This window comes from Thermobia domestica, chromosome 8 (assembly GCF_964235325.1).
Source record: "Thermobia domestica chromosome 8, izTheDome1.hap1.1, whole genome shotgun sequence".
NCBI classification, from domain to species: domain Eukaryota; kingdom Metazoa; phylum Arthropoda; class Insecta; order Zygentoma; family Lepismatidae; genus Thermobia; species Thermobia domestica.
The window spans coordinates 262229280-262250407 of NC_137461.1; the positions used below are offsets into that span (position 1 = coordinate 262229280).

Genomic DNA, 21128 nt, shown 5'->3' on the forward strand with positions numbered 1-21128 from the left:
AATTTATTATTATTATTATTATTATTATTATTTGCAACATCCCATGGCGACACAGCGGCTGTCGCCATTTTGCGTTTTTTTGATTTTAGGTGTTTTGAATATCCCAGCATGTATTTGTCCTGCCACGCACAAATTCAGATCTCTACGTCAGTTGTTTCCTCTTCCCAAATATGTTTTCAATGTCCAAAAATGTTGCTAGTGTAGGCCCTGATTTCACCCCCTTCATGTTCTAAGGCTATAAGAAGTACTGATTGGGTTAATAAAAAGCAATTGTTATAAATGCTCTTTAATGTTTATATTGTAGACTATCAACATAAATATACATAAGATAGTTGTATCACAGATAACATATGCTTTGTTCCCAATTTACCATATGGCTCTCTGAACACCAGCTAGTTTATTATAGTCTGCTAGATGTCGAAACACAATTCTACTTAGCCGCCATCGACAGACAACACCTCGTGGTCTTGATGTTAAGGAACACCTATTTACTAGCCGAATGGTTGAAGAATCACGTGGGAGTGCAGCTATTTCTTGATCTGCTATTTCCTGCAAATAAATAATAATAAATATACAATAAAAATGGTATTTTTCTTGATTAGAAAAAAAAAACACAAGATGTTAGGAAACAACACAATAAGTTTTAAGGAACGAGCACTCACAAGAAAACGTGAAAAAAATGGTGCACTAATACACCATTTCGAAGCAAGAGCCGGTCTAAATTTGGTCGCCAAGATATAAAAAGGGGTAATAAGTAGAGAACGAAATGTCAGATCAAGGTCGGGTAAACGATCATATTATTTATTTTGAGCCTACGTACCATTAATGTACCGCTGGATATGGAATTTGGATCAGTTTTCAGTTCCTGTTTTATTAATTTCCCTGTTCTAGAAGACATCTTGAATTTGATCCTATGTTTCAACAAAAACCCGGCCGCCGTCGCTATTCCACATTCAAGGGTACATTAACAGAAGTTAAACTAAAAACAGCCATCATGTTCGTTTACTCCACTTTGATCTGACAGTTCGTTCTCTATTTATGAGCCTTTACTTTCTCGTCCACAACTATTTTCGGTAGACTATCTTTGAAACGACGCATTTGTGCACTTAGGTTGGTCTATACGCCTTATTATTTTTTAGTTATTTTATTTTTCGTATATTTAACTATAAAAAGACAATACATTTCAAAGCACTTTGAACAAAAAAAACTAATTAACAATTTTAAATCAGTTTGTTATTTATACAGACTTGGTCATAGAAGCAAAAGTGCAAGATGCCATAAAAGGTGAAAATACACTATTTTCACCGATCAACAGCACTTCTACTGATCATATTAAAATGTATAAGGCGGTACTATATACCACAGATAAACATTACATTTTTCTAAGAAATCATGACACAATGCAGGGGTGCCCACAAGGGGGGGCTATGTCGCAAACTGCGTCACTGAAAGATTTGGCGGGGTTAAAAATCTATATAAATATGTTTCAGGGGGTGTAAAAATTAATCGAAAAGATTTTTTTTCATGGAAGAACACCTACGGATAGACAATTGAGGGGGTGCGTCATGGACATGAGGGGGAGTGGGCACCACTGCACAATGTAGTAAAATAAGGAGAACTCACAAAATTTGTTAACACAATGCAAGAAACTGTAACAATTTGAGATGACAGAAATAGCGTTTTCATTTTCACGCCTCTTTTATTAGTTTTCTTAATAAATTATAGCAAATTTTACTGAAAACTTAAAAATAAATAATAAAATAAATTGCACTCTTAGAAAAGCTTTGGACATAACACATGTACGACTTTTTTCCTTAGTGCTGTATTGGGATTGAATGTATTTCACAATTTTAACTTATTAATTCTTTATAAAATACTCTCCTTTCACCCAATTTCGTTGTTCTCAGCCTTGATAGGATCACATAATGTCATCGAAGTCATACCGGAAATTTTATACATATATTCAACAAAACTACCAATACTACAGAAGGTCGTTTGAGAATTATGATAACGAATTTGGAACCCTCATCATAGTTAATGCATACCGCAACGCCACCATCGCTTGTGCTCAGTATGCAAGACCTGTCTATTAACTACCATCTTCATCTCAGTTTTCACTGAGATAGACTGTGTTGAAGTTTCTTCAAGTATGTTCCATTCCTCTTGACAAACTTACCGGCAATATTTATATAACGAAACATTTCGTGAGGTAAGTGCTTGAGTGCATAGGACAGAGAGGGAGAAAGATAGGGTGTCTTCAATGGACTCTGTAACTCTAGAAGTACAAACTTGTTTTTGAGGCTTTGCTTTTTTTTTTAGTGCATTAAGAAAATAAAACATGTAAAGACAAAACTTAAGGCGCATTTAATTTATTTTGAACGAGCTACGGCAGCGCTTCCCAACTTTTTTCAACTTGCGGCACACTACGGGTGTTACTTGGATTCTCGCGGCACACTTATAGATATTATTATTTGTAAATATGAAACACAGTGGTATTTTTCTGTAATTATTGATCTCCTTCTCACAGAAAGAAAGTTCTATCACTGGTTTTTCCCCCGTAGTAAATCGTTATGCTTGTTCTTCATTCTAATTTAAAAATAGAAAATTGTAAAAATATTGGACTCAGATTTTTAAAAATACGCTTTCTTTTCAAAAAATGGATCCAACCTTCTACTAAGAAGGAAGATCACTAAATAACGAACAAACAAACAAATCTCTTTTACTTTTAAAACACAAATGTAAGTAATTTGTCGAAAGGATTGAATGCTATTTTAAAATTTCAAGTTACGAAATAGTCTGCAACAATAAAGAAGCAATAATGGTCATAATAATGATAACAAATACTTTTTCAACATTAGAAATGTACAGAATAGTAGCCCGGTATGAAACTTAAAGTTGTACATTCATAGTAGAGTATCATAGTAATGTGAAATACAAATATAAAATTTTCCCTGCGTTTTGCAATTTGATTGCTATAAAATTAATAATTTTCTTTCGATTCATCGCGGCACACTAGCGGCCCATTCACGGCACACCGGTTGGGAAACGCTGAGCTACAGTATAGTTTTGTGAGGTTGGTGGCCAGGCCCGTGCTGGCCCACCGGGACACCGGGACGTGTCCCGGTGCGCCCTCCGAAACACCACAGTATAAATAAAGTTACAAGTTTTTAGTAATAAATTCTTAGTTTTATTGGTAAAGAACCCATGAAAGGTGCGGTGCGTCCTTTACATTAGGCGCCCTTGCCAGTCCACGCCAAAGATGAACGATTTTATTCACTTTTCTGTATACCACAGTTCTGTACAATAAATACATACAGTTCTTACTGTTAGGAAAGAACCCGTGAAAGGTACAGTGCGCCCTTTACATTAGGCGCCCTACGAAAAATCACATTATAGATAAGTGGTTTCAGTTATTCTATATACCAGCTTTGTATAATAAATTCAAATAGTGACTGTTAATAAAGAATCTGTGAAGAATGCAAAGCGCCCTTTACATAAGATGCCCTGCGAAATATCACATTATAATTTTGTTTATTTTATTCTTCTGTATTTTAGTTTGTATTATATAAATTCATACAGTTGCTATTGGCAGAGAACAAGTAAAGAGTATAATCACTTACAAAAATATTATAACGTTATATAGCTATAAAACGAAACAATATGATACATCAAGAATAGTTTGGATAGTTAAACGTACGATGCATTCATAAAATACTATACTGACACTAGTTTCTAATTTACAATTTTACATCGAAGCTTTCACAGTCTTAATATGCATCCATATATCCGAGCATATTGATTGGTCCTGTGTGTTTTAAAGCAGTATTCGGATAATCAGTACCTATTGTACTTCTAAAATATAGCTATAATAATTTCTATGAAATGTGGTCTTCCTGTCGCTACGGCATGGAGCGTCCACAGGTTGTGGATCGAGAAGGCCTCTAGATATAGACGTTACCTGCAAATATACTGAATAAGCAGTCGCGGACAGACGGCAAGGGGTGATCCTCCAGCTTGGGGATTTAGTGTGGGGCTAACTACCTCATCCTGTAAAAAAAATACTGAAAACTTGGCACGAACTAAGCAAAGTAAAATCGACATGAGATTTGGAACATAGAATATAAGAAGTCTCTATAGGGCAGGCCCTTTAAAATTTGTAACGAATGAGTTTAGAAATACAGGATGGACCTAGTGATATATCAGGAAGTAAGATGAGAAGGAAATGGAGGAGTCAAGTCGGGAAATTTTACATTCTTTTACGGGGAACAAATTAAAAATTACCAACTAGGAACTGAGCTTTTCGTTCACAAACGAATAATATCAGCAATTAAATGGTTGAATTTGTTAATGATATATTTTCTTTTACTTTTCTTAAGGGTCGATGGTGTAATATTATTGTTTTAAATGCACATGGCCCAACAGAAAATAAGGATGACGATACAAAAGACAGTTTTTACGAAATAATAGAACGGATATTTGATCATCTCCTGCAATACCATATGAAAATTCTCTTAGGCGATTTCAGTGCAAAGGTAGGACGAGAAAGTATTTTCAAACCGATTATAGGGAATAAATGTTTGCATAATGAAAGTTACGACAACGGCATTAGACTCATGAACTTTGGAACATTCAGAAACCTTATCGTAAAGATTACAGAATTCCCACATCAAGACATTCATAAATATACTTGGACTTCACCAGATGGAAAAAGACATAATCAAAGTAAACACGTTTTAGTAGACAGAAAAAAAAAACAGTCTAACGCAATTGATGTTCAGTCGTTCAGAGGAGCTGACTCTCATACTTGTTACTACCTGGTAGCAGTGATAATAAACGAGAAACTATCGTCGAATAAAGGAAATATTCAATATCTGAAAACGGAGCGGTTTCATTTAAAGAAATTAGAGGAGAGTCACGTGAGAGTGGAACAGATTCTCGGTTTTAGAAGATTTGTTGAAAGTAGAAACAACATTAAAATTTCAACCAGGAATGCACTAAAGTAGCAAAGAGAAAACAGAAGAAACAGCATTGGCTACAAAATCCGAACGAAATAACTACACAAAATTTCATTGTCATCTGGCAGAAAACTTCCAAAACCTTTAGAGCAAAGAAACGGGATTTTTGAAAGCTAAAATTAATTAACTTAAAGATAATAGTGAAAACGAAAGCATTCGGTACATGTATAAATGAATCAACGAACTTAAGAAAAGCTATCAACCTCGTGCTTATATATTAAAGAAAGCCAATGGAATAGTTCTCACTGATCAGGATAGCATCGTAAGTAGATGGAAAAATGTCTTTGACAATTTGTTTAATACATAGCCAGAAACTAATGTTCCTGGAGAAAGTGAAATGCACACAGCAGAACCGTATATTTCAGAATCTAACCAGACAGAAATAGAAATCTATTAAAAAACTAAAGAAACACGTCTCCGGATTTAGACGAAATTAATTTTAGCTGGAGGGGAAAAATTGTAGAGCAAGATACACAAATTCATTCTCCTTATCTGGAACAAGGAGGAATTACTACAAGAGTGAAAAGAATCAATCATTTTTCCAGTTCAGAAGAAAAGCAACAAAACTGATTGTAATAGTAATTGAGGCATTTCTTTTCTGTCAACATCCAATAAATTCTCTTAAACATTCTATTAGCAAAATTGACTCCATACGCAGAAGAAATTATTGGAGATTATCAGAGCGGGTGTAGGTAAAATCGATCAACTATCGACCAGATATTTACCATTCGACTAATACTTGAAAAGAAATGGGAATACAATATCTTGGCACATCAATTATTGAGTTTAGGGTACGAGGGAAACATTATGCTATATGCTTACAGAGTTTGGAATACCGAAAAAGGTAGATTAATTAAGATATGTTTAAATGAATCCCAAAGTAAGTTTAGAGTAAAGAAATCTTTGTTCGCGAGCTTTCACGTTGAGAATAGCCTGAAATAAGGAGGTGCGTTGTCGCCATTATTATTTAACTTTGTTCTGGAGAACACTATAAGGAAAATCAAAGATAGCAATCAGGTCCTAGAGCTGAGTTGTATTTACCAGGTTATGGCGTATGCTGATGAAGTAAATTTAATAGGGAATGATAGAACAATAGAAAGGAATGCAGAAATCTTAATTAACGCTAGCAGGGATGTAGGCTTAGAAGTGGGCTTAGAGAAAACTAAGCACGTGGAAGTTTGTCGGGATCGTAATACTGCATTTTATGGATACGTTAAAATCCCAAATAATATTTACTTTCGTCAAGGTGGATACTTTCAAATATCTAGGATCATTATTAACAGACTAAAACCATAATCACTACGAAATTTGATTTCAGCTGAAAGCATGGATTTCTTGTTATTATTCAGCTAAAAATCTTTTTTGTCGCGAATTCTGTTGAGAAATTTGCAGCTTAAAATCCCAAACGATAATCATGCCTGTTGTGCTGTATCGTTGCGAAACGTGATTACTGACTCTGAAGCAAAATCCCAAACTGAAAGTATTTGAAAACAAGATTCTTAGAACAATAGTCGGTCTTCAAGAGAAACGGGAATGGGGAATGACGGAAGTCTAGGAGGCTCAAATGGGCACGTCATGTAGCCAAAATGTCAGAAATTAGAAACGCTTTCAAAGTTCTAATTGGAAATCCAAATAAAAAACGACCATAGGAAGACCGAGGCACAGATAGGAGGATAATATTAAAATGGTTCTCGCAGAGATTGGAATATAAAATAGAAACTGGATCAGGACAGAAACCAATGTAGAGCAATTGTAAACTCGGTACTGAACCTCCTGTGTCCATAGGCCATAGAACTATATTAAGTTGATATATTTAAGTTCTTTTTATTTGACAGAAATGTTATTACAGGAACTAAAAAGATTTTTTCTAGTAAAGAGGATTTCGATTCAAGGTTTCCACAAATTAACTATTTACGTTAATACTAAAACAAATTTGGTGATTTTGATATAAAATAAAATGGCACCCATACTTTCTTTCAAAGTCTGTATATATATATATATATATATATATATATATATATATATATATATATATATATATATATATATATATATACAGGGTGTTTAATAAGTAATGGTCATAAATTAAACCGTAGATAGTACATGCCAAAACTAACAAAAAAAGTCTTAGTAAACATGTGTCCGCAAACGCTTCGTAACGAAGATAGGGGCTGTCGAAAGTGTGGGAAAATGAAGTTTAGAGACGAATATCTCAAAAAGTATGAATCGGACAGAGGGCGGTCCAATGAATGACTATCGAAGTCAGACATGCGCTATGCAGAAATGCATGGTTGATAACTCTGCAATGCGCGCGCAAGGGATTCCCGAAAGAAACGGAGGGATTCCCGGAAAATTGTCTACGGAAAGGGGGCTCGAGATGAACATCGAGGGCGAGTCTATCCACCAGTAATTCATACGTCGTGGTACCAGGTCGAAAGCTCGAAAAGATACAAAATGGCGGACAATGTTTACGTGCCGTGTGCGGTTGCATAACCAGCAGGGAATGAGAGAGGTAAACGAAGTGTGGTTATGTACGTTCAAAATTGCTCCAGGAAGAATTCCGACAACTAATGCATATGTACAAGTGTGGCAGCACTTAGGTAAATCAAACGGTATGCAAGGCACTGATGAAGCATTATGTGCTAAGCAGTTAACGTAACGAATATCAGCAAACTGGATTGCAATGGAAAAAGCATGACAACATTCGAGTATGTAGGAGGCGAATCTGAAACATTCCGCATGTTGAACGCGTAAGTGTATTACAACAAGCAAGAAATGATGGACATGTCGTGTTTCTCCATATCACGGCACGTAAACGTACGGCACGTAAACATTGTGCGCCATTTTGTATCTTTTCGAGCTTTCGACCTGGTACCACGACGTATGAATTACTAGTGGATAGACTCGCCCTCGATGTTCATCTCGATCCCCCTTTCCTTAGACAATTTTCCGGGAATCCTTCCGTTTCTTTGGGAATCCCTTGCGCGCGCATTGCAGAGTTATCATCCATGCATTTCTGCATAGCGCATGTCTGACTTCGATAGTCATTCATTGGACCGCCCTCTGTCCGATTCATACTTTTTGGGATATTCGTCTCTAAACTTCATTTTCCCACACTTTCGACAGCCCCTATCTCCGTTACGAAGCGTTTGCGGACACATGTTTACTAAGACTTTTTTGTTAGTTTTGGCATGTACTATCTACGGTTTAATTTATGACCATTACTTATTAAACACCCTGTATATATATATACCCGTTTGTATGGGCGCCCTTTTAGTAGACTTGTCCACCGCCCTCATTAGTACCCCAGCACGGGCCTGTTGGTGGCAGAGGCCTTACACTAAAAACAGAGTAAAATGTCTGACCCATACGCAGAGGTAATTATTCCCACTGGGATTTGAAACCGAGACCATGACTACGGGCGAGAGCCATCAAACACGGAGCAGCAACTATCACAAGACGTCTTTGGATATGCGGTCCTGTACTTTTGATTTTATACAAATTAAGTTTTCATCCAAAAGCGTTTCATTTATTGTCAATTTTCAGCTGATGTTAAAAATGAAAATAAAAAGGCTATTGACCAGTGAAGCCATATCTAGCATCTTGGTGCTAGATCTAGCATAATTCACATGCATTTAGCATCTAGCATCTTGACTTTAGCATCTTGGCCAAATCTAGCATAATTTCATTCTTCCCTCTGATGAACAGAAAATGAACGAAAATTTAGATGGTTTAAGGACCGTCGGGAATTCTTCCTAGTTGAAGCGATGGTTGGAACAATGAGACCAGTCAGTATTTCCGCGGTTGTAATTTATTGTTGAATTCAGAGAAATGTTCAAAAATAGCAAAACATGACTCTACAAAACATATTTACTTACCTATAGTTTTATTACTGTCAACTGAAACCTGGATGTTTGGTTATCTGGGATGTATCTGTCCCTTTCAATTTACAACTTGAGAGGGGAGGGATATGAGCGTCAGAGGACAGCTAGTAATACACTAAGGAAATGCTTCAAGCCTGTGTCGCAAGCGGCATGTTGTGTATATATTTATTAAAATGCTATCAATTCATAAAACATAAATTCGACCTTCCTCCCTATAATGTGCCATTTACCAATTTATTTCATCATTCCTGACAGCGTCATATTAGCTTTGTACATAAATACAGTTGAAACACTTCATTAAAATAATGAAGATAAGTAGGAGTGGGTCAGTAAAATTAGTTAGGAACAATAATTTGAAAATCTGGCATAATTTACAAAAATCTAGCATAATTCAGACCCGTCTTTGGCATTATCGCGAGTCTCGAGTGTGGCAACCCTGCTATTGACTCGCTTAATTTCTTTTTTGCTGATATAAGTTCTTAGACCTTCAAACTATACTATGCACAAGTATTGAAAGTCTTAGAACATCTATGTCAATCTGTCCATCTTTCGACAGGTATCGGTAGAGACGACACTTTTTCGTTAATGCGATATGTTCGTCACGTTAAAAAGATGCGTATGTTTCAGGAAACCTCAAACTTTTCGATTCAGAGCCAGAAATCACGTTTATATTATCGCGAATTTTTGCAAAATTCGGCATTACTTCCGATAAATGTGAATGACAACAAAAAAGAGGAATTTCTGTTAATTATTGCTAATAGTAACTAAAAAATGTATTTCTAATGTTATTTAACTTTAAAAACGTTGCATTTACGAAAAAGCTCTGCGAGTTATTTGATCCAGAAATTTTCACTTCATACAGATATGAAACAGTTTCAGAAAGACATCAACAAAACTGAAGTTTTGTTTAAATCTTTGACTGTGTATTGCGGGGAAAATGTTCATGATCTCTTGGTTGTTTACCGTGAATTTAAAAGTAAGGTTATTGAAGTTCTCAACAGTGAGGATAAGGAAGTTGACATTATTTCATTGTTAAACAGTTTAAAGTTAACCACAGGTCTTTTGCTGTCAGCTCGTTACGTTTAATATGGTTGCCAGTCTCGAGTATTGATGCTGAGAGATTCTTTTCCAAGTGTAATATAATTGTTACTGACAAGCGAACAAACTTAAAAGGAAAACTGGTAATGTTTTGCTGCATGATATCCTTTAACTAACAAGTAAGGATGAGGTTAGAGGAAGAGTTTAAATTTTTGCATTAATTTCTATATTTCAGTGAATACATTAGCTAGGATATGCACTTAAGCAAGGAATATCCTCATTTTTGTATTAGATATACACCTTACTACTAGAAGTGTACTGTTTACAAGTTCCATATTTTTTTTTAAATGTGCTACATTTTAAAAAAAATAAATGCGAAACTGTGATAATTAATGCTAAGTTTCGTCTCTAAATATCGGCCAAAAACAGTAGGAGATATTGAGGTTATTTTTTAAAAATCGATTCAGTGTTTCAAGGAATTTGGCCAGTTTTTCTTATCTAACTGTACCTCTGTACTAACAAGGCAGGGTACCCCGGTATAACACTCCGATTGTGATACGATTACACAGACATAGAGAACATCGAAAAAGAAGCGACGCGTATTTTTTTTATATATCGGCCAACAAGCGCATTAAAAGGGTCAAATAGGGGCATAAAAATAGGATCAAAATGAGATATTGGGAATATAGCGAGAGCAAGAAGAGATATCGGAAAAGGTTAAATGTACGAAAAACTATCTATAGTCGACGCAAGGCAATGAGGTAGAAAGCACCCATGCGAATAAAGCAGAACATCTGGAAATAGACCAATCATGTGTACAATATTGTCACAATGTGTTACGGAAATGGGCGAAAAGGGTGGTACGGAGCAGGAAGAAAGAAGAAACGAAAACAGAAAATACGTGTTTTTGCTTTGGATGCATACATCGCCCGTATGCGAAAGAAACGCAGATTCATTTCAACGTACGAAGATGGGAGAACGCACAGGAAGGATGCAAACGCCGTTCGTATAGGTAGCCAGCGAAACAGTACTGCGCAGTGGGTTGTATATATCGCGTAATGGGAACAACGATGAAATGGATGTTGGGAACGAAAATATGTGTAGACAGCAGTAACAAAAAACAAAAATGTTACTGTTAAGTTGTACGCGTATTTTCGTAGTGATGTAATGTTGATACGCCTGGTACTGATATTACTGTTGCTGTTTATCTTACGTACGTGGACCACCTGCTATTACATTCTACTGTGCTATGCATTTTTGTTAGTTGTGTCACTCAATCATCCACCCTACTCCCCAGATGTCTCTCCTGGAACTTTTCTTGTTCCCCAAATTGAAATCAGTCCTGAAGGGCCAGAGGTTTTCGGACTTCCGACGTAATGTAACGACCCAGTTGAAGGCCATCTTTAAAGACGAGTACGCCAGGAACAGCTGTAAATCACTTGTTTAGCCATTCCCAGAAGTTCATTACCACCAACGGGGATTACTTCGAAGGACCGTAACTGCTGTCAATTCATTCGAAACACAGACACATTCACTATACCTTCTGGACAGAGGTATATACTCATTAAGTATATTCTGAACTATATTAATTTCATATATATAAACATATCAACCACGGCCTTGTCCACCCCTCAGAGCTCCGGGGGAGTAGTGCCCCTCCTAAAAACATGTCTGGAAGAGACACTGTGCGCCAGTACCATGGGAAATTCGAGACCATTTGGGATGTACGTTTTTCAAGATCCTGAACCCTCAGGGTAACCTTATCATTTCAGGCATGTCAGAGTAATTATCAGTTATCTACAGCGAACTGAGATTGAGTCAAATTTTAATTGTAAATAACTTTTGGATCATTTTTATAAAGAAACTACATAATTACTGCATTACATTTATGGAAAATTTTTCATATTATTTCATTTCGCACATTACCCTTTGCCAGAAGCGGATGAAGAAGGTAAGAACTGCGGGGAGGGGGCAGCCAGAACCCAAACTATGATAGGATAAGCTTACTATAAACTTTGAAAAATACATAAATAATACTTTAAATTATTTTTGCTACTCAAAAAACTGGAGGGCTAAGGCCTCGGCTAGATCCGCCATTGCCTCTTGCAAAACGTTCATTCAATATGGCAGATTTAAAGATGATGGTCATAACCTGGAAGTAACCTAATGCATAGGCACCCTTAATGCGATTCACACACGTTAAGTCGGATTAACGTTTTTTTTTTTTTTTTTTTTTTAAAGATTTTTAAAAGAAGATTCTAAGCCTTTGGGATTTCTGAATCATCCTGTATATCCGGAAAGTACGCAGTAATTAATCCCTCTGAAAATCATACATATATGAAGAAATGTAAAACTAATATGGGAATCCGAAGCAAATCATGTGACGATCTGCTACAGAACACTTCACAATGTGACCCAAGTTGGCGATGTGGCCTTGAAGTGTTGAGTTCTAACAGCACCACCCGCTCTTCTTTGACTAGACAAGTATTATTTCTAATTTGAGAAACAAAGCTTACATTAAAATATCTTTTAAGCGAAGCGAAGTGTGTAGGGCGATTCGGTACATGAGTTTTGTTTCAATCACTTCTTTTACATAATATTAACAAACCTTCAACAGGTATAGTGGTGCATATTTCCAAGGCCATTTATTTGCACGCATTATAGACAGGTGTCCTTGCATTTCACCTATATCACAAGGTATATCAAGACTATCAACAGAGAGTTAAACCTGAAGCTTACTACATAAAAAAGCCACTATTATTTTTGGTCAACAATATTAGATCGTAAAAAAGAAAATTTATTATGAGTACACTACTTTATTTCATAAACATATCTGCTTTACGGATAAAACTGAACACTAGTATTATTAATTTATTCGTTTTGTTCTATAGAGATCAACATTAAAACCGGAAATGGTTAATTTTTACCACTTCTAGTTTGAATATTGGCTCCGAAAACGAACGGGATTCCTAACTTTTAACCCTCTACATTTTCACTAAATTTGGTGATGACTGATCAAGCAGTTCTTGAGATTTTTTGCCTGCTGGACGGAGTAAATATATAAAGGGGTCTTGGAACACCAAACTCCTCAAAAGTGATATTTTATAAGCGACGTTGTATTGCTCGGTGCAGGTTTACTTTATGGAGAGCTTAATCATTATTGCGATAAATACGGTACTTTCTTGGTTACCAACGTTCGACTTAAACTGCCTTCAACGATCGAACTAAAATCATTTTTACTGTAAACCAGTAATCGCCAAACCGTCGATCGCGAGCTTCTAGTACCTCGCGGGGATCGAAAATGTTTATAGGCAATAAACAAATGTAAGATTTTTTTTTTTTCAAGTTGGTAGTTCTTTTGGTTGGTAGCTCACAGTAGGATTTAAAAACGGTTCGACGAGCACTGCTGTAAACTCTTCACACATAATGGCAGCATTATTAACGAGGCGTATGTAAAAAACATGGAAACGATAGAAGAAATTTATTTTGAAAATGAAATGAAATCTTTAAGTTTTACGTCCCACGGTTATGCCGGTTAGGCTAAAGGAGACGGTGATAATGAGAGATGAGTGAAATGGTGGAATGAAGAAAGTGGGAGGAAACGGGAGAACCCCGAGAAAACCCACGAGCACGGTGTTTGTCCACCACAAAGTTCACTTGGCGGGGGCTGGGATCGAACCCGGGACCCCAAGCACCAGAGGTGAACGCTCTACCACTGAGCCACCGCGCCCCCCAAAATTTATTTTGAATAATATATAAGTACATACCTTGGCTATTTTTCGACAGTCACAAAGATTTAGGATTTAGATTTCTGGGCTTTCGGCATGTAAGGCCATTTAGCCCTTCACGTTTTGAGGGATGACGTCCCTCGGCGAGCACACAATCCGGGGAAAGGGAGGGAATAAAGGATGGGGGAAACGAAGGAAGGAAGGAAGCGGCCTGGGACCTATAAGTTAGGCACCACCCCAGCATTTGCCTGGTATTGAATGAGGAAAACCCAGGAAAACCTCATTCAGGGCGGCTGGTCTGAAAAATCGTTTTTACACTTTTTCGACCGAGTGTCCCCACCAGAAATCGAACCCGGGACCGCTCGCACCGAAGGCGAGAGCGTTAGTGACTACGCTACATATAGTCACAAAGAATCTCCCGACATTTCTGTTACCGCAGCTTGACACATTTTTACGTATACCCTCTGTCTTCAGAACTGATGTCTTGAGCATTTCACTGTTGTTGAAACGTTTCAATGCAAGCCACTTATTATTATTATTTTAGGTAAAGTAAAAGGAAGAAATTACTGGGGGAAAAGTCGGGAATGTAAGGAGTCTGAATGTAAGGATGACTGAACAGTCTCCATCTAAATATTTGAATTGTCTCAATAGTACGAGCACCTGTGTGTGGGTAGGCGTTGTCAAGGATCAGAATAATTCCAGAGCGTAGAATTCCTTTGTTGATTTTGGATAGCACGAATAGATGCTGTTCATTTGAATTTTTGCTTCAGGAGAACCAAAGTGCCGCTATTGCACTTACTGCTGCTTCAACTCCCAAGTGACATACGAGGATCAGGATACATGCCCCTCCCCCAGCGGACTTCGCATTTGGCGAGATTCTATCCCTTTTACAAGCATAGAATACTAGGGCATGCCCAGCTTTATCAGCGTTGCCAATCCGGCGTAAACAACTATAGTTCCTTTTTACATACGCCTGGTATATATAGTGAAGTGTGCAACAGCGTAACTCTGGAACGCATACGACTTACAGTCTGAAAACATATCGTAGGGGTAATACACCCTACTAAGGGGGTGAGTGGGAAACAGTGATATACAAAAATAATATAAAAGTCAGATATTAGTGTCGAATTTATAGTTTTCGGGATTGCTGTGATGAATACTGCCACTTCCAATACCGTTTAAGTTTTAATTCACCTCCTATCGGTAGGATAGGTGCTGACTGCCACGGGTGCTGACTGCCACAGCCAATTATTGGTGCTGACTGCCACGACTGTCGCTGATTGCAAATATAAAGGTGCTGACTGCCACGACGGTGTGCTGACTGCCACGAGCCTGGGAGAAACTGTATTCGGAAAGAGAGGAATTAATCCCTTATACTAAATTTATGATTATTAATTAATTTAGTAGGGATTAATTTAGTAATCATTACAGCAAATCTATGTGGCATCCTATAAGTTACAAAGTTGCTCTTAAGTGGAACGACATACACTTGGATGTTTATAAAGGGATTGTCTTTTCTGTAATGTGTACAATTTGCACATTTCATTGTTTATATTAATTGTCTTATTGTATTATTTAATGAATATGATGGTCTGAAGAAAGCTGACAAGGGAAGTTTGGGAGAAGCACTCGCCTGCAGAGAAATAAGCATGTCATTTGAAGGACTAATTCATGCTGATTACAACAGGTAATAAAACTCCTCGAACAGATATTCAGCTTGGAAATTTATATGAGAAAATGAGTGGATGCACGTTTCAATGCGTTAAGTATTCTCACCCATGACGAAGCCTGATGGTTTGAACTTGCTATTGCTTGATCACTGGGGTCCATTCACAGACAAATTGTCCATTACAAGTTGCATGACGGATGGCAAAGACCTAATGGTTGAGAAGATACCAAAGAATTGCACACGATTTGTGCAACCATTTGATGTGTTTTGATTCCGATCAATCAAAGATTATGGCAGGAGATGTGTACATAGTTTGAATCTTCTTCATCTGGACGTTATAATGTACCAACGAAACAATCAAATAAAGTTCGTGTCCATACGAATCACTTCCGATGACCGCGATACATTGGGTGTTTCAGTTTGCGTTCTGCAAGACAGGTTACGAACAAATTATAGGCCTATAACTTTTGAATCACTTGTCGAATTTGCTTTTTGCTTTGGTCCTGCGAACTGTTCTCTTGACGGATGCAACACAATTGCACATATAAAATGTTCATGGTGCAAGGGAGTATTTTGCCTGCGTCACTTTTTCATAAAACAGAAGAACAACAGTGATCAATTTTCATCTCTAACCTATGATTACTGTGAACAATGTAATGACTAATTGTATCTAACAAACCCGTTAGTTATTGCGAAACACTTTTTTTTCTGTTACTTCCGATAGCTTTCAATTCGTATGTCAATATTCGTTACTAATTACGTCGTACTTAACGCGTATAAATGCCTATATCCTCATTTTCTCATATAAACTTCCAAGTTGAATATCTCGAACCATTCTCAACCGTACAGGAATTTTATTAGCTTGTTATAATCAGCATGAATTGGGACTTCAAATAGCATGCTTAGTTTCTCTGCAGGCGAGTGCTTTCTCCTGAACTTCACTTGTGAGGTACAGCCAGCAGTGCTTTTTTGATGGAACTTTCAAGAGCTGCTCGAAACAATTTGCACAGCTGTACACAGTTCATGCTGACATAGGGAGTTCAAGTGAGAATACGTAAATCGTACCAATTTTATACGCACCGCTCCCTGACAAAACTGAAAGTACACTCATGTCCAAAATTATTGTCGCATATCTATAACTATCTTCTTGTAAGAATATAATTTGATAATTTTGCAGAGTACTTTTAATACTTATATTATGTGTATAATCAGGAAATTTATATTTGTGATAAATTTCATAGGATTATAAATGCGAAAATCATAACGAGTAAAATAAAATGTAACTAAATGGACAAGAAAATTTTATTTTCGTTTTATTGTTCTTATTTACTGCTCTTTTGACATGAAATTTACCACATACTTGTCTTTGCCGATTATACACATACTAACATTATACGGGCGAATTCGTTATCAAATTATATTACTAGAACAACATATTTATAATCATGTGACAATAATTTTGGACATGAGTGTACATACAGAGACCTGTTTACCTTTGTTAGGTGTTGGTCTGAACAACACAATCCTAAGGATCATCTAGTTTCTTTCATGCTTCTTGGCGTCCGGTAATGTTACGTCTAGCAACTTTCTCTCAGGCTCGTGGCAGTCAGCACGCCATCGTGGCAGTCAGCACCTTGATATTGGCAATCAGAGCCAGTCGTGGCAATCAGCACCATTAATTGGCTGTGGCAGTCAGCACCCGTGGCAGTCAGCACCCCACCTATCGGTATGAAAGATGAGATGAGGTGAAAATAAAATGTCCAAAATGATCACCGAAGTTAATATCGGATCCACAGTTTTCGGGGTAGAGAAATCGGCTGATCTGTTTGAAATTAATTCGGAACATAGCCCTTACCCACTTTACGCTGGATGTTTATCATACCACTTTGATTGAAAGGCATATTCTAGGCAGCCTAGAGTGTTAAAAATTTATGGCAAAAGTAGGGTAACTTATTACACTTTCAATGAGATACGTATCCTAATATTTTCCATAAACTTATTCTCTCTATGGGAAGAACGGGCATTTCAGCTCGTGTTATTGAATACTCTAATAAGTATTTCCAAACCCTTTTGTACAGATTAGAAAATTGGGTGCGCAGTTTCGTAATAACGTCATAATTGTTGGCCACTCACAATTCTAGACAAAACGAAAGATCTTAAAAACAATCATTAGTTCACATAACAGGAATTTGGAGATACTATCTGGCTCACTTTCTGAAATTTTTGACGTTCTTAATTTCTTTAAGTTATTTACTAAAAACTTAAAAAAAAAAAAAAAAACTGGGGCATGCAGAGCGAAGGCTTTTAAGGATACCACGTATTCAAGCAAATAATTATGGCCTCATTACTCAGGTGCTCATATGAAGCGTGAACGTGAAATAAAAGGATAGGAATGACGAAAGAAGCGTTTAGGAGGAAGGAAAGACTATTTTATAGGCTCTTGAATAAAGAGTTGGGAAAAAGACTAATAAAATGCTTCATGTGGAGCATTGTACGGTGAGTCAGAAACATGGACATAACGCAAAATGATAGAAAACGACTGGAAACTTTCGAAATGTGGATGTGGAGAAGAACGAAGATAATTAGTTGGGTCGAGCGGAAAACAAATGAGAGGGTGTTATAAATGGTGGGGGAGAAAAGAACAATTTTAGATATTATTAAGGAGAGGAAGAGAAACTGAAATGAAATTTTTGAGTTTTACGTCCCACGTTATGCCGGCTAGACTAAAGGAGACAGTGATGATGATAAATGAATGAAATGGTGGAATGAAGAAAGTGGGAGGAAACGGGAGAACCCCGAAGAAACCCACACACAAGGTGTTTGTCCACCACAAAGTTCCCTTGGCGGGAGCAGGGTTTGAACCCGAGACCCCATGCACCAGACGTGAACGCTCTACCACTGAGCCACCGCGACCGTATGAAGAGAAACTGGTTGGGACATTCGTTAAGAAGGAACTGTATCATGAGGGATGTTTTAGATGGTATGGTGTCAGGAAGGAGAGGGAGGGGACGAAGGACAGAGTACAATTATAATGGATATTTGAGAGTACAATTATATCAAAACAGAGAAATCATACGTGAAGAGGAAGAGGTTAGCGGAAGACCGTGGAGCATGGAAGCTTCTGAGTTGCAGCAAGTGACCTGCCTATGACAACAGAATACCTATGATGATGACTCAGGTATTCACTAACACACGTCAACTATTTTCTAATGTAAAAGTCCTCTGGTTTGTTAATGACAAAGATCCTAGGAAAACTTTAAATGAATATTTGAGAAAAAAATCAGAATTTCATTACATTTGACATATGGGATTTAAAATTAAGCAAATACGTACAGTAGGTACTTGCACTTGATTTTGAAGTGGGCCTATAAGGTCCATTTTGTGTTATTAGTACAACAAAGTTACTACTATCATTTTAATATAAACAAAACATGTTGCTTCAATGCAGTTGAAGTAGGATGCCTAACTACCGCGCGCTGCTGCAGGGAATGACAGATCGGGTCTAGAGAATATCGATTATCTTGGGCACTCACGGTTCTGGGTTAGATGCAGTTGCACCGTAGCACGTCGCTGCATCAAATATGTTATGAACGGTTTCTCTCAATTTGCAAAAATACGTCACGAAGTACTCAGTGACCTTATGCACGCTTAACCACAATCATGAGGAAACGCACGAACATAAAATATCAATAATAAACAACTTGAGGGAAATGTATCTATTTTAATAGCAGACAATCGTATTAAATTATAGTTGAACACAACTCCTTTTGAAACTCTTTAAAGCTATATATAATAATTACGGTTTCCATTAATAAATCAAAACTGTAGAGTGGATTAGGTATGTACTCTGCCTCAAGTTCGATTCTCCTATCCTAGTTGATTTTGAGTTTAAGGTCTCTTTCAGCAGCGAGGCTATATGAGATGGGATCTACTGATCAACGTGGAATCCGAACCAGCCGGAAATTGAACTCGGGTCTCCCACACCAAAGGCGTGTATGCTAACAGCTTAGCCACGAAGGAGCTCTCTTCTATCCTACCACCTTCATTGAGAAATAAAATAATACACGTGTATACTGACAAGGAAGGGTCACGCAGCGGCTCCGCTGAGATCCGAATGAGACAATTGTGTTTGCATTTGATATGTTATAATTAGACGAATCCCAAAGTTATACGTGCCACCGAGCGGAATATCGTGAGTTACAACATATTTTGTAATGTAAAAGTTACGAAAAAATTACATTGTAAAATAATTTGAAACGGGCCATTTGTTCGGAAACGATTGGATAAATGGAAAACTCGGTGAACACGTGTCCCATAATTTTCAAGGGAGTACTTCTGGGGCTAAAAATTTTTGCCCCAGGGTCCTCTGTAGGGTCCCAGACGGGGTCCAACTCAAAAGTTTCAAATGGCAAGGGGGGTTAAGTCGCACATCGTTTGAAAGCTGTTGTTAAATGAAAGAAGATGGAGGAAGTCTCGACTCTCTACGACAACCCTGTGCAAAATGGCGGAGGGTCAAAATGTAAACAAAAGCTAAATTGAAAAATCTATGGCCACCTTGAATCCAAGATGGCCGCTTAAAACCTATGTCGAAAGTATAGGCATACCAAACTGCAACTACCCATTCGTACATGATCATGCCAAGTATTTCGATGAATGGAACATTATTACCACATATGTACGTTCTTGTTCCAGAACCAACTGGAGAATTTCCTGCCAATTTTCAAATCGATTTACCTAACATCAAAGCTTTTGCTGGTAAATCTGCAAACATGTCAAAGAATGACCTTACTGTTTTCTTAACGGATGTCTTATGGCCAGATTTGCAGGGTAAAAAGCAAGTTCTACTACTAGTTGATTCGTGGACATCCAATAAGGATTCTGACCTATATAACTCTACTGTTCCTGCAGGTGTGGAAATTATCAAAGAATTGATACCACCTAAGTGTACAGGACTTATTCAACCAACAGATGTTTACTTTTTCAGACCTTATAAGAATATGGTACGATTCATCACAGATACCGTTCTCACACAATTTGATATCAATTTGTGGCATAGAGATCATTTTCTTCGGCTTCAGTCTTTCGTACATTATCAGTTCATGGCGGACAGATTTAAAGACATGATAAAGTATGCGTTTTTCGCAAGTGGTTATGTTGATGACAAGCCAGAAGAGTTCGTAACGCCTCTGGAGTATTGTTTTGAAGCTGGATTGCTAGACAATTGTGCTATGGACAATTGTCAAACGCCAGCTTTCATGAAATGTGCTCATTGTAACAAATGTTTTTGCCTCAATCACACTTTGCTTGCATGTTTGCACACCTTTTGCACTGCTTCACTTACATAGATATGTTAAACATAGATATTCAGTTGTTAAGTACAATATCCTATGATATTTGTTTCATTTGTACAATTTTGCGTATTCTATATTAAGTGTTGCCGGTTGCATTACATTTTGTATCTGTTCAATATCATTTTGCTATTGTGTACATTCATAACAGTACAAATGTAAATTTCCACTTTTCTCTATTATGTAATTAGAAACAATAGGAATATTAAAGAACAACTGAATTTCGATTCACTTCAACTATTATTTCATTCCGTAATAACACATATATGTTTTGTTCCTAATGTACGATCGTCACGGTTCTTTCGATATCATTTACGTGAAAATAATGAATATGCAATGAACACATAACTCTGACTTTCTATTCATAATGCTAAACAAAAGTTGAATATCTTCGGGACTTTTCTAATTTTCTCATAAGTAGTTAATACATAAAGGACTTGCTGCAC

General features: G+C 37.1%; 1 protein-coding gene across 1 annotated transcript in view; it reads right to left on the reverse strand.

The window, feature by feature from the left end:
• Positions 1–270: 270 nt before the first annotated feature.
• The window catches only part of mRpS14 (mitochondrial ribosomal protein S14), a 70211-nt gene continuing 49353 nt past the window's right edge, over positions 271–21128 (reverse strand). Inside the window, exon 3 of the mRNA XM_081769701.1 lies at positions 271–549. Coding sequence (XP_081625827.1) covers positions 367–549 — 183 coding nt within the window. The 3' untranslated portion in view covers positions 271–366. The remainder of the gene's footprint in view (positions 550–21128) is intronic.